Genomic DNA, 14,810 nt, shown 5'->3' with positions numbered 1-14,810 from the left:
CTTCAGTGTTTCTGAGCATGTGCGAACTCAGCTATGGTCGCAAGGAAAATTTGACTCCTTTGTAGAACAACGCAGATACATGAACTGAATTACGGAGTAAAATTTACCTGTTAAGATCTGAGAGATTACAGCAGATTTTACATTGGGAAAAAAATTGCAGTCAAACTGCTGAAAAATCATATGCCATGGCCTTTGCTTCCTACGCCCATGTGTCCTACGTTTCTTGTACGTACATGTTACAGGAGGTTACCCTTTTCTGCAGATGCCTGCAGATTTTTTTTTTGAAACGTTAATGCCTGCAGATTTGGGGCCCTCCAAACAAATCAACAGACCACTACGATAGTGTACATAATTAATCTGCCGAGTCAAAAAGAACCACGATCATGACCATGTCTTGCCGATCGATTTGGCCGTGGTTCATCCGGTCAGAACAGCAATGGCTGCTCGAAAAACGACAGGTCGTCTCGTGGCTCGTCCTTGGCTAATGGCGCGTAGGTGTACATCGCGTCGCTCTGCTGCTGCTGCTGCTGCTGGCTCGCGTAAGAGTACGCCGTGCCCACCTGGTTGCCGAAGCCGGACAAGGCGAAGCCGCCACTGCTCTCCGCGGCCTGCGCCGGCGCGCCGGAGAACGCGCCGTGGCTGCTGCCGGCGCCGAAGCCGAACCGCCCGTCGGCCGGGACTGCGGCGCCGCCCTGCTGTTGGTAGCCCGCGGCGGATTGCTGCGCCGCCAGCGCGGCGCGGTAGAGCGAGGCGGTGCCGCGCGCGGGGGGCACGTCGTGGTTGTGCTTGCCCTCGTAGGTGGTGACCACGGCGCGCGTGTCGTGGCACGCGCGCTCCACGTGCCTCCGCACCGGGCACCCGGCCGTCGTGCACTTGTAGTAGCTCCGGGGGTTCGGGTTGCCCTTCACCACCTTCTGCCCGTACTTGCGCCACCGGTAGCCGTCGTCGAGGACGTCGACGTCGCTCATCGTCTGCACGACCACCCTCGGCTCCCGCACCGTCCGGTTGCCGGCCACCGGGACCCCCTCGCCGTCACCGCCGTCTCTCCTCCTGCAAGAAAACGTAGCACGTTAACACCCGTATACAAGCTCAGCTCTTCTGCTGTCTAAGCACATGACATCAATGGGCCAGGTGTTAATCTGAAAAAGATCAGTGGCGTGACTCACCATTTCTTGGAGTCGGGTTCATCGTCGTCGAGCTCCTCGGCGCCGAAGTTGCCGGCAAACCGCGAGCTCACGCCGTTGATCTCATCGTCCCCGAACGACCCCGACGAGTTCTCGGGCGTCGCCACGGGCGTGCCGGACAGCGCGCCGAAGGAGTGCTCGGCCGCCGCGTCGCTGGCGCTCTGCAGCACGTACGACGACGCGGCCGGCGCCGGGGCGGAGCTGGAGCTCCGGCGCGTGCTCTGCGGCTTGGGGTGGTTGTGCGCGCCCTTGTACACGATCTCCGTGACCTGCCCGTCCGGCGACCGCTCCACCTTCTTCTTGGTGGGGCAGCCGGGGAAGCTGCACTTGTAGTAGCTGCGCGGATTTTCGCTTCCCTTCATATTCTTCTGCCCGTACTTGCGCCAGTTGTAGCCGTCGTCCGACGACGGCCGGTTGCTCTGCTCGCGGAAGCTAGCCGGCGCGGGCACGGCGCTGTAGCCGCCGTTCCCGAGCATGTCAGGCTGCGTCGTGGCCGCCGACGGCGCCTCGTATTGGGTCGTCGGCTCCTGGTAGCTCCATGGCTGCTGCTGTTGCAGCTCGCCGTTGTACGAGTCTCCTAGTCCACCCTGCAACAGTACAACATTAGTATTATTAGACATCAAAACATGCATGATGCACGCGTATGATTGGTGCAGTAGCGATTTTCGAAATAAAATTGACTATGGCTCTTAGAGTATGAACATTGACTATCGTGATTTTTGAACAGTGGAGATCGAATGCGACACTTCAGTCTTTTTTGCCATAAAACCAACACCTGCCGTCATGATAGATCTCCAAATAGAGTAAGAAAACATGTCTGCATCTTGACACTGGCCACACGTTACTAGTACAAGAAACCACATGAGGAATGCGCGGACGTTCTCGATCGGCATTGCCTACCTATATGCAAACCTTTTCCCGGCCTGAAGATTGTGTGGATGCACCCATCTCAAAACAAAACTAAAAATTTGGTCCTTTCTCCTAGTTTTCTAGACCCTACGTAATCTACCTGCCATTAGTTTGTGAAGTAGCTTATGTTCATCGCTTACCAGTGGTGCCATCAGCATGGACGACGATTGCGGAAAGGACGCCGCCGGCAGCGCGGCTGTCACCGTCTCCGGCACGGGCGCCGCCGTCTGGAACGTGAAGTCGGTGTACTGCCGCTGCTCATCCTTCACGCTGGCCTGCAGGTTCTCCGCCGTCCCCATCCAGTTGAAGGGCTCCGACGGGATCGCGCCCGTCGTCGGCGACGGGAATAGCTGAAACAACGGGAACACACAATTACGTCAGCCCCTGTCATCACAGCAATTAACACGCTCCGTTCAAAGGGAGCTTCGTGCCCGCGAGGTCAAGAGTCGGTGCTTACGCTGGGCGTCAGGAGTATCGGCGAGTCGAGGAAGCCGGAGAACGCGTTGAGGAAAGCCGACGGCGACGCCGGCGGGTGCGACAGCGGCAGGGACGGCGGCGGCATGGCCTTGAACTTGGACAGCCCGCTATCCGCTCCGCCGCTAGAAGCCGGACCGCCTAGAAAGTTGGAGAAGGAGCTGGTCGCGAAAGAGAGCGCGACGGGTCCGGAGTTCGCCAGCGTTCGGAAGCTCCCCGGCGTCGAGGTCATCGGAGGGAGGGGCAGCGGATTTGCGAGGAGGCTCTGCGGGGAGAAGAGGCAGGGAAGGGAAGCAAAGAGCAGCCGGTGCAGGATGGCGATCACGAGACCGACCGGCTGCGGCTTATATAGATGGTTTGAAAGTTTGACCGTTGACCGGTCAGCGCCCGGGGGGTGCGTCTCTGACTGGCGGCTGCGGGGCGAGGCCGCGGCCACACTTTCCCAGCTCGCCGATCCAGCACCCACCAATAGGAGCGCGCAGGTCCGCCCACGTGGCGGCGCGGCGGGCCCGGCCGGTGGCCGGTGCCCGGAAAGCGGGTGCGGGTCCGGGTGGGTGCGGCCGCGCAGCGGCGCAGGGAGAGTTGGCGTCCGTGGATGGTTTTCTTTGACCTGTTCCGAGTATCCGACGGACGGGATTGCCCCGGCCTGATCACGTCCTGACGACTGGGATTACTGAATCCGAGCGAGATCAGAGCGTATCAGCACAGCGGGTAAGCGGCGAATTGGAGGACTGCCTTGCGTACAGGTTAGTGAGCTGGGGGATTATTTTTTGGATTAGCGGCATAAATTTCTACTGCTCGATCTCGACGATCTGTTGGAAAATTAAGCGCTCTATTATGGTGTTTGGAGACTTGGACTCGATTGACTAGTTCTGCAGGTGAATATTTTTGCTCCAATTATCTGGTCAGATCATAGCTTATTAAGCTCTCAGCACTTGGAGTCAGCACTCTGGAGCGGCGATTATTCTGCATGGTCGCTGGTAAAATGGAGGTGTCCACGATCGAATTGTCTGACCTCTTCTCCGATGACATTCAGCAGCTGCAAATAAACTTGTAGTGGCTCGTTTTATAGATGGCCAGATGGACCAGGCCCGCTGGCGGCCCGTAGCACGCCCCAAAAAAGCTCACCATGGCTCGTAGTGGATAGTGCCCGGGTCAGCCCGGCACGATGCGTCGGGCCGTGCCTGGGCCGCCTCCTCGGCACGCTGGGATAGCCCGAGTCCGGCACAGTTTTTAGGCTAGCCCGATAGCAGCCCGATACCCCAATGCCCCCTCCCCCAACTGTTGGATCAGCCGATCACCCCCTCCCCGACTATTGGATCTGACCATTGGGGAAGGGTGGTATATAAGCCAGCGTCGGCTGCATCCCTCGGCTAGAAACCCTAGCGGCTCATTCCTCTCCTCCGTTCTGCCGACACCCGACGTTCTGCCTCCCTCGACTCTCTCTCGCCCTCTCCGCCTCTCGTCTCCTCCCTCTCCAGCGACCGGAAGTTGGCGTCGGCTGCCACCCCGACCAGAAACCCTAGCCTCCCAGCTCCCCCGCCCACACCTATCTCCTGTTGCCGCCTCCCTCGACTCATGTTGCTCTCCGCCTCTCTCTCTCTCTCGTCCTCTGACCTCTCACACCTCTCTAGATCTAGATGACTAGATCCACTCTCCGGCGGCGACTCTCGTCATCTCCTTGCTAGATCCGTTGTTCATCAACCTCGTCGGTCACTTTGTTGCTCTGGAACTGTCGGTAAGAGCTCCGACCTCGCCTGTCGCTCTGGTGCTCCGGATCCGGAACCGTCGGTCTCGAAGCCGTTGAGGGACCAGAGCTCCGGTGAATCGATCGTTTGTCAACCTCGCTGGCCATTCTGGGCCTTCAGATTCGCTGGTAAGCTATCAATCTTGATCTTGCCATCTGTTTTCGTCGCTCTGCTTGATCTTGCCTTCTCTGCTTCTCTCTTATCTACTTCTTGTCTAGTTGTCTTCTTCGCTTGCCTTCTTTGCTTCTCTCTTCTCTAGTTCTTTGCTTCTTGTCTTTTATCTAGTTGTCTTCTCCGCTACTTGTCTAGTTGTCTTCTTCCCCACCCACTCCTCTCTCCTGTCGTTACCTCCCTCGACTCCCGTTGCTCTCCGCCTCTCTCTCTCATCCTCTTGCACCTCTTTGGCTCTGGTGCTCCGAATCCGTTGTTTGTCGACCTCGCCGGTTGCTCTGGTGCTTCGGATTCGCTGGTAAACCATCGATCTTGATCTTGCCATCTCTTTTTGCCGCTCTGCTTGATCTTTCCTTCTTTGCTTGAGTGCTTCTTTGATGTCTTGTCGTCTCTGTTTGCAGGGCAGTCCGTTGAGGGACCAGAGCACCGGCAATGGATGACGACGATGAGTTCCAGGGGCACACCTACAACGATGAGCTTTGGATGCTAGGCCAGCGTCCAGATGACGAGAGTGACGTAGGGGCAGAGTGGGAAGAGGTCTTCGGTGGCAGCGCTGCCGAACCAATCGACATCACTGAGGGTGGCAACGGCGGTGCTGGTGAAGTAGCAGCTGCTGCTGATCTAGACATGATGAGAAGTAGCACCAAGAGGAGCCGTTCCACCACCTCTGAATGTTGGAAGGACTTCGAAAATATATTCAAGAACATCAATGGTAAGAGGGTAAGGGTCTCTGCCAAGTGCATTCATTATGGCACTTTATACGCTGCTCGATTTTCTATTGGCACTGGCCATCTAAACTGGCATGTTGAGAAATGCCCAGCGAGAAAGTCAAAGCTTCATGTTTCCCAGTCTTTGACCCAATTCAATTTGGACGGAAGTGTCCGTCACTGGGATTACAGTTCTGAGGCAGCTTGTACTCAGCTATGTCGAATGGTTGCTAGACTTGATCTTCCTCTCAGCTTTGGTGAATCTGCTACATTTGAAGAGTACATTAAGCTTGCTCATAATTCTAGATTCTCTATTGTCTCTAGGCAAACGACCACTAGAGATTTTAGCAAGTACTTTAATGATTGTCGTGCTAAGTTTATTGAATCATCAACTAGTGTTTTATATGTGTCTATCACCTATGATATCTGATCTGGTAATGCTAAGGAAGATTACCTTAGTGTGATTGCTCATTATACTAATGTTAAATGACAATTAGAGAAGAGGATAATTGGTTTTAGGTTCATTGATGAATCTCACATTGGCCAGAACATTGCTGACCGTGTGATTGCTGTGCTTAAGGAGTATGGTTTGATTTCAAAGGTGTTTTTTATTACTTTGGATAATGCCTCTACTAATACCAATGCTATTGAGAAACTGAGTCCTAAATTATCTGCTTATGTTGGTAAAGTGTTCTTGCATCAGCGTTGTGCTTGTCATATCATTAATCTTATAGTTAAATACACTATGCATCATATTAAGCAATATCTTGAAGCATTTAGAACTGCAATTTCTTTCATCAATTCTTCTAACCAGCACATTACTATATTTAAGAGATTTTTCCTTGCTGTGAATGTTCATCCTAGAAAGTTTGGTTTGGACATGGATGTCAGGTGGAACTCCACATACCTCATGCTTAAGCATCTGATTCCTTACAGGCAGATATTTAATGTTTTCATTGAGACTAACTATCCCAGGGGTGAAAAAGATCATTTACTTTTGACTGCGGGTCACTGGATTGTTGCAGAGAGTATGTTATCATTCGTTGAACTGTTTTATGATTCTACTGTTGCACTTTCTGGTGTTTATTATTCTACATCTCCACTTATGTTGCATTAGTTTATTTTGATTGCTAAGCAGCTGAAACATTATGGAAATGTATCTTAAGTATTGGAGGGATATTTCAATGCTTTATTCTGTTGCATTCATCTTGGACCCTAAAGCTAAATTGAGAGGTTTTCAAAATGTGCTCAGGTTGTTTTCTAGTCTTATTAGTACCGATTATTCTGCTTACTTCCCTGATGTAAGAGCTGAACTTTCTACTGCATTTAAGCTATATGATAACAAGTTTGGTGCACTTAAACTGCAAAGGCCTCCACCACCATCTAGTTCTGGTAAGAAAAATAATGCTTGGGATGATATTTTTTCAAGTGGTGGTGATGCTGATGTATCTACTTTTGGACTTGGTGATGTCCCTAGTACTTCTTTCTCCACCCCTCCTCCCGCTTTGCCTCCTGCTTTATCTAGAAGATCACCTGCAAGTGCTTTGCTGCAAGCAGCAACCACTAGTGCAATAGTATGGGTATTGGCTCTGAACTCTCTATCTACTTGGACAGTGACACTGTCACCCAATTTGATGATAGCTTTAGCATCTTGAATTGGTGGCATGAGCATAAAAGAACTTATTCAGTTCTGTCAATCTTAGCTGAAGATGTTCTAACTGTGCCTGTCTCTATAGTATCATCAGAGTGTACATCTGGCAGGATCATCGAGGAGAGGCAGCGTCGATTGAGCCCTATGATGGTGGAGATGCTCTCTTGCGTCAAGGACTGGGAGGCTGCAGAAGTAAGAATTCAGAACCTGGTGGATCAGGAACTTGAAGATAATTTTGCTAATTTGTATCTAGATGTTCCTAGTGATTCAGATGTGTAACTCAAAGTCTCAAACTTGGCCTGTAATAACTTTGAATTACTTTAATGCTTATTTGATTGAGCTGGGATGCACTCATTTTTCCTATCTAGGATTTCTCACGAGGTGTGAGTTTTCCCTAGATAGATTTTTAATGAGGCAGCCATTGCATCAGCTCAAACTTTTCAAAATGTTTCTTCTGTCTCTAGTTGTGAATTCTGTGATTTTGATGAAAAATTTTGTATCTCCTTAACTTGGAGTTTTGGTTGAAGTGGTGCCTAGCCTATAGTGGCTGGCCTAGCACTAACACGGTAGTACCAGCCGTGCTAGCGAGCTAGCCCAGCATGATAAAAAGACCATCGTGCCGTACCTGGACCAGCAGTTTGGCACGCAGTGCCGGCCCGACAAGGCACGAAAAACCATCAGGCGTATTCGTGCCGGGCTAAATCGGACAGTGCCGAGCTAGTGCTGGGCGGTCCATCTGGCCACCTATCTTGTTTGACCTAGTTTAACCGAGCACTACTGTAACCCTGAGTGACTTACATGTTTAATATTGTCAGTTGTGCAGGATTATAAGCTTGATTGCAGACATATTCCACTTGAAACGGCTTTTAAAAGTAGTGCAAAAGATTTTCAGAACTTACAGACTGGCTAGATCGACAAATCGGCAACTTCCTGACAGATCAATCATCAATGGGAGCCGGGAGTACCGAAGGACGAGACCGAAGACCGAAGCAGGGACGACGACGCGAGGCTTCGCAGTCGCTCGAACGAAGCAACGTGAGAGTAGTGATGCAAGCGGGGCGGGTCGCGGGTTGCCCGCCCCACGTCCGCATCGCCGCAAAGCCACATGAGGGGTTCATGCGGCAGCCCGCGTGCCACCGCGAGTCATCTATGGGCTTTGCGGCAGCCCGCATCCCCGTGTGCCGTCGCGACCTGCCTGCCTGTTCTCATCAGCGCTAGCTGCAAAGCTGCACATCAGAACCACTGCTCCGCTCGCGCATTCGACGCGGCGCCCGACGGCAGAGAGCCAGTCAGGGAAGCCATCGAAGGTGTATCGGTACGTTGAGATGCTGGACATGGGCGTGCACGTCGCGGTGAGGTTCTCCACTCGCACTGCCCGCAGGCGTCGCGGATGTACTACAAGCCACCGCAGACCCAGGCGACGACGATGACCTCGGCAGAAGACACCAAGGCCAAGACCTCCAGTCTCCATGCGGCTTCCGTCCTGCGACCCTTCGCGGCAGCCGCGGATTCTGGCGCCGGCAAGGTCGAAGTTCCAGTTCATGTCCCTCCTGACGACCTGGTGACGGTCGTCCTGATGAGGCTCCCCGGCGGCTCCGGCTGCTTGTCCATGGTGGCGCGGCAAGGGCAGGACGAGACCTGCGAGCAAGCTCTACGTCGAGAAAGGCAGGCGCGCGGCGGGGACGAATGAGGCGACAGCTAGCGAAGGACTGAGCACTAGCGCTGGCGGGCGTTGCGGCGCCGCTGGGTCCCGCGGGCTGCCCACATAAACCCGCTGCAGCGATGCGGGTACAGACGCAGCGTTTTGTGGGTTAGCGGCGCGGCTTAGTCCAAGTGGGTTTGCGGCGTGGCCCGCGCCGCTTGCATCCCTACGTGGGAGGCGTGCCCGCAGCGTCTCCGATCAACTGATCGGTCTCTCACCGCGTACGTGTGTTCGTGTAAACTTTTCCGCTGGGCACGCGCGAGACCTGGCATCGTAGCGAGTCGCGCACGGACACACGGCTCCGTTTACACGCGCGAACCAATCGCCTCGGGCTCGAAACCTAGTTGGCCAGATGCATGTGTGATCCTTTGTGACTTGTGAGGTCGACGGCTCGACGCTCTCGTAGTCTCGCTCCCTGGGTTGATGATGATTCCGCGAAGGAAGCCGGTGGTACGGTCAAGGCGGCGGGCGTGGTAAGGGGGAGGGAGGTGCTGGCCGGAGTGTGCGTTCCGTTCGTGGCACCGCAAAACTTTCTGAGAAACTGCCGGGCCAAGTGGAAGCAGAGCCACGTGTGAGCTGTTCTCCATCTCCATTCATGGTTCCTTGCCGAGAAGGGGAAACGCGTGAGAGGAGAGGAGCACGCTGCGTTTTCTTGTCAGCGGCATGGTTGAACAGCGAACCGGTCGTCGGGGGTGCGTTTCCTTGTCTTGTAGCGGCAATGATGCCACTCTCTGCGAACAAAATGTTCTGCACAGACATACCTTTCGTTGACTTGGGAGGGTTGGAGGATGAGTTTTTTTTATACCAGTGTAACTCATCAAATGTTTCCCTCAAAAGAAAAAAAATTCAGAGCATCAGATGACGAAACGGACGCTGAAGTCGTCAAGCATATCCTGGCATCTCGATCCCGAGCACCCAAGATGCGGGGTTTGCTGTTGAACGAGGAATCGAGGCTGCCCATGCTCAGCTTTGTGATTGAAGAAGAAGAAATAGAGATACCACAAGGGGAGAGGTGACATGTCACATACCCCACTTCGTCATGATAAAAAGGTTAAAAGGAGATGGCCGCGACATGAGGGAAGAGGGCAGTGGAGATGAAGCTATCCCAGAATCTTTAAAGTTTCGTAATGGAAATAAGGAATGTGCATGTGGATAAAGGCCGAGACAATGAGAGGATGCTGTTACCAACATGCCATTGCAAGAAATGGGCAGTACAGCAGCAACTCATTATGCGAGCCGTGACTAAAATCAACCGATACTGAAGTAACTGCGACTGGAAAGGAGAGATCTCGACCACCGTTCAAGTTCAACTCAAAAGCACACGTAGTACGCTGATACATAACGTAGCTTGAGAGATGAGAATAACTGGACGCACTATACATTTCGTAAGAAGCAGTAACAGCATAACATTGAAGCCGTGGAAATTTAGGAACACGATATATTTCTTTACAAGACAAAAGAAAAATATACATCTCATCTCATCGGACTGGTAGCTGCTTCATTGGACGTCCCCGTGTCATGATCTGGTCCACCACCTCTGTGAAGAACGGATGGGATTGGCGCCTTCATCGCCCTATCGCCCATCGTCGGTGAACCAACCTGAGGCGTGGAACCAGATGACCTGCGTGGAGCTGACGGGCTCTCCAGAATAAAGATCGACGGGCTAGCATTGCCACTCCTGTATGGCGAACTCGGATTGGACTTGAACAAGGGCAAACCATCTTCACGTCGCAACGGGGACATGGACATTATGCGCTGGCTGTCCTCGGTTACTTGCCCTCTGTGTGACCTATCCTCTGTAATATCGTAGTAATCTGCAGTCCTGACCTCCTGGGCAAGGGAACATGAGCAGCAGAACAACCACTGGAAACAATCAGTCACGTCGGGGTTGCGGCAGCAGGTGGTATTTCCAGGCAGGTTGAATCTCTTCCTCATCTGTATTCTCCAAAAGCCACCATACAGTAAACCAAAGAAGCATAGGAAAAGACCAGTGAGCCCCAGTGCCTCTCTAAGGGATTCATTGTTAATGTTGACAGCTGCCAGGTTGAAGATAAAGAATGGTGCTATGCAAAAGAGCAGAAACGTTGCGATATGGACATACATGTTGCCAAATCCGAGCCTCTGCATGTTCCAGCCAAAGACACAGCAACTGCAGAAAATTGACAAGTACGCAAGAGATATCTGGTCCCAGAAATCCAGTAGTCCGCCAACCCACTCAGGCCTACTCTCCACGAAACGGCGTTCATCACTCTGAATGAAAGAGTACCTTCTCTCAAATGACTTAAACCGTGAAGCTGCCCTACCGCTCTCAGTTGAGGCGACTTCAATTTGTGCTTCTTGATCAATGTCTGCCTGTTCTGTATCATAATCCTTCCCAAGTGGGCTGATGATATTATACAGACCAGCGAATGCTGCAGCACCAATTGCAACAGATATAGTCAGCCCAACACCAATAGGAGGCCGTTCAGATCTGCGGTATCCCAGGTTTAGACCGCAAAGGGCATACTGAGCAAAGCAATTCAAATTAAGTAGGATTACAACAACCATCATGTGCATCCACTCATTAGGCTTATATGTTCCATTTTTGCAATATGTCTTCCTAAGCCTTAAGATGTCCTTCTGCTCCCATCGACACAGAAGCACAAAGTTGTAGATCCGCTGTGGGTGCTGATAAAGGCACATGAGCGTGAACAATGCATTCAGAATTTGGTTGTTCACCTCAAACCAGGTGTCTCTTTGTGATTTGCTTGGCAAAGCACGATTCAACATTCCAGTCATAACAAGGAAGAGAATTGCACCTGATACAGCAACAATAGCAATCCAAACAAAGAGGGCCATGTTCATAGGCTCCTTTATCCAATCCTTGGCCATCATCCAAAGATGGCCCCAATTAATCTTCCTGATGAATTGGAAATGGTCATGACTACCATGGTTGTCGGAATGGATAGAACGTGAGAACTCATCACGTTGAAGTGCAAGCTGTTGAAACTTGAATGAAGGGGAGGGACCTAACTTCTTTAACCTGGGGCCACTAGAAAGGCGATTCAAGAAGTTCCTAAATCCACTCCATCGCTTTCCCTGTTGTGAAACACCCTGAGTGGCCACGCCTGTTGTGCCAGGATTGTCCGAAGCTGTTGATTCGACTCGTTGAGTGTCAGCTTTAAGAATTCCATTACCATTTGAGGCCATTTTTTTTCAGGTGGAGTCTTGGATATATATACAATCCAGCCACTTTCCACTGGGTAAGGCACCCTAATTAACACTCAGACTTGTTGTGCTCTTTACCACAGGATTGACTGCTCCCTTATATGTATACAGAAAAGTTTGCACATACATACTGTTGGCTAACCATCCCTGCAAAAACAAGAACCAGTGCAAAATAAAGGAAACAGTTGTCACTAAATTTAGAGACAAAAAGGCACTGAACTCATATGCAAGAACACTTTAAAGTAAGACTTAATTTTGGTAAAATGACAGGTCTAAGGAACTAATGATGAAGTTTCTGAGGCAACAAAACAGGTATGCCATATCATGTACGAAACCTTGTGAAAAGAAATAAAGAGGCAATGTAAAACCTAAGACAAACTTAGATGAATTAAAGCACACCTCTAAAGTACAATCTAAAACAGTTCTCATTCAGGAGCTGCACCATTTATTTTTGTTGGCTGTTAACTTATTATTATCCTTTGCAAAGGTAGAAGCATGAATTAGTTTCACAGAATGCCCCACCATTCTGCGATTCCAATAGTACAGTTATCCCAGCAATTATGCTTTTGATAACTTTATTAACCCAAGCCTCTTAACCAAACATTATCAGACCACTTGTAAGAGGTTATATGACTAAAAATGCTTTCACAATCATGTAGAGAAAGAAATAGTCAAGTAGAGAATGCCCTACAGCCAACTATGTGTCACCCATTACATGTGGAGCACAATTAGGCAGCGCACAGACCTGCTCCACCGCTCATCGAACCAGGGCCGCCTTCTAACCTGCTGCGAAATGATCACCGCCCGTCTAAAAATCCACGCTGGCTTCCGAACAGATTTGTGTACTAGCCTGACGTAAAATGATGGGTGGAAACAGCAGCAAACGGCTAGACACATCCACTAAATTGACTGGTTGTTAACAACAGAGTGGTAGCCATGGAAATTGCTGCGGAGGAACGAGCAGAGAGGAGAGGCAGCCAAGTAAACAGCGCGCTAAATCATCCAGGGGCCGCAGGGGCGTACAAGAGATCCATCCATTATCCACCAGGAGCTAGCAGCGCGCGAGAGTTAGGAAAGTGGGACGGGGGAGCGCTCACCTGCAGGCCCGGCGGGAAGCGAAAGCAAAGGCCGGGATTCCTTCCTTGCCGCCGCCGCCGCCGCTGCTCCGGATTGCGAAGCCCAAGGGGCGGATTGTGGGAGGGAAAGAGAGGGGATGCAGCCGCCGCGGAGGCATGTGTTTGGGGGGGGGGGGGGGGGGGGGGGGGGGGGGACGGGACCGGTTGCGAGGAGGGTGGGAGCGCCAGTGGAGTCAACGTGGCCGCGGGGAAAGTCAGATTCCGCGTACTCCCCTCTCGGTTAACGGACACGCGGTTACGTTACCCCCGGTCGCCGGGCCAGCGGGGGGTAACGGTAACGGCGAAAGCAGAAAGCGCACGTGACGCCTGGCTGTCTCCGTGCCGTTGCCGTCGCCGTCCCCGAGTGGATGGGTGCCAAGATGGCAACGGGTACCCGCGACCCGATACCCGACGGGTATTTACTCTATTAGAGTCTAAATATGAACTAAAGACACTACCCACAGGAATGTAAATGGACCAAACCCTTCACCCATCGGGTACGCGGGTATGGGTATGTTTCAGCAATCCCCGTACCCGTTTACCCATGGGTGAAAAATACCCGACCCAAAACTAAATAAGCCCACCAGCCCATGTAAAACCCTAGGTTCCCAGTTTCCCACCCGCCTGGCGCCCTAGCCGCTGGAGCGCTCGACGCTTGGCCTCCCGCCGTCGAAAAAAACAGGCGCGTCATTTATCCTCTGCGCTGGCATCGCAATCGCCACTCGCCAACAAAAAAAGAACACCGCCGCCGCAAAAAAAACAACGTCGCCCGCTCGCCCCTCGTGACCTCGTCTCGGCGTCTCGCGTATTCACATCGGATCCAAGCGCCAGGAACTTGCCACGCCATGCCGGCGACGGAGCAACTCGAGTAAGAATGGTGATTGCCCAGTTCCTCTTCCCCTAATCCCGTTCATATCATATTCTTTGCACTTGCAAGCGCAGCACTGCATCAGTGCTCGGTGCTCCGCACCGCGCTCCTTAACGGCTTTGCCTCCTTCCCCCCGCACTAACCAACTCCTTCAGTCCGGCGTCAAGGGATTTCGGGGAGGTCCTGAAGGACAGTGACCGCCTGAAGCCAACGGATCCCGAGCCCGTCGACGCTGTGGACACTCTGAAGGTGCAAGATCCGGAGGTCCAAGTTGAAGTCGCCGGCGGCGCTCCTGTAGCGGATCCGAAGAACGGCGCCGACGTTGCCAGTACTCCTGCATCCAAGCCCAAGAATAGGAATGGTGCCGCTCATACACCCAAGCCCAAGAACACCACCACCAAGGAGAAGAAAAGGACCGGAGTTACTGTGGTCGTGGAAAAGACGAAGCAAAATAATGGCCGACCCCCTCTTTCTCCGACTTCATCTCGAGAAGGTGCTGCTACTACTCCTTCCGGCCGGCACCCCTCTTTTGCAGCCACAGCTTTAGGTGGTGCAGTAACTAATACTAGCCGCAAGTTGGTGCAGCCACTGATGTAAGTAAAGCCTCCACGGCTCCACCTTCTAGTATTTATGATTCATTTGGTATAGTATGTCTTGTTACCCAGGAGCTCGATCCGTAAAAGTTTTGATGTATAGTCCTATCCTGTTTCAGTACTGCAGCAATTTATCTCCATTGGTACTTGAAATCCTTCAGCATGCAATTCGTCTGCTTTGGTAATCAATTTCCATTACAAATTGGTGATGCTTGTTAGTTTGCTTGCAGAACTGAATTAAGGCAGGCATACATCAAAGTATTAAAGTTATCTGAAACTAAGATGATAAATTTATTTTGTTGGTGCTCATTTGCTTATCGAACAATAAAGATTAGCTATGGGATCCAATTCAATTGTTCAGTACTTGAAAGCTCTTTTAGTTCAGTTTAGTTGCCATCTGTCTTTGGTTCCTAAAAGTTCAATTGTTGCATGCCTACCGGTATTATACATGGCACAACAACAACTGGCGCTCAACGACTCA

General features: G+C 51.8%; 2 protein-coding genes across 2 annotated transcripts; both read right to left on the bottom strand.

The window, feature by feature from the left end:
- Positions 1 to 80: 80 nt before the first annotated feature.
- On the bottom strand, positions 81 to 2,906 carry LOC117847284 (WRKY transcription factor WRKY24). The gene is made up of 4 exons (XM_034728463.2): positions 2,551 to 2,906; positions 2,234 to 2,443; positions 1,167 to 1,771; positions 81 to 1,050 (listed from the first exon to the last, which is right to left on the bottom strand). The coding sequence occupies exons 1-4, from the start codon at positions 2,797 to 2,799 to the stop codon at positions 426 to 428; spliced, it is 1,689 nt and encodes a 562-aa protein (XP_034584354.1). The 5' UTR covers positions 2,800 to 2,906; the 3' UTR covers positions 81 to 425.
- Positions 2,907 to 9,902: 6,996 nt separating this feature from the next.
- On the bottom strand, positions 9,903 to 12,996 carry LOC117849737 (uncharacterized). Its single transcript, XM_034731400.2, has 2 exons — positions 12,851 to 12,996; positions 9,903 to 11,900 (listed from the first exon to the last, which is right to left on the bottom strand). The coding sequence occupies exon 2, from the start codon at positions 11,733 to 11,735 to the stop codon at positions 10,020 to 10,022; it is 1,716 nt and encodes a 571-aa protein (XP_034587291.1). The 5' UTR covers positions 11,736 to 11,900; positions 12,851 to 12,996; the 3' UTR covers positions 9,903 to 10,019.
- Positions 12,997 to 14,810: the final 1,814 nt, after the last annotated feature.

The sequence above is a fragment of the Setaria viridis genome, chromosome 3, assembly GCF_005286985.2.
Source record: "Setaria viridis chromosome 3, Setaria_viridis_v4.0, whole genome shotgun sequence".
Taxonomy (NCBI): Eukaryota; Viridiplantae; Streptophyta; class Magnoliopsida; order Poales; family Poaceae; genus Setaria; species Setaria viridis.
Note: the sequence above shows the minus strand (reverse complement) of the source record. Positions and strands in the feature narration are given on the sequence as shown.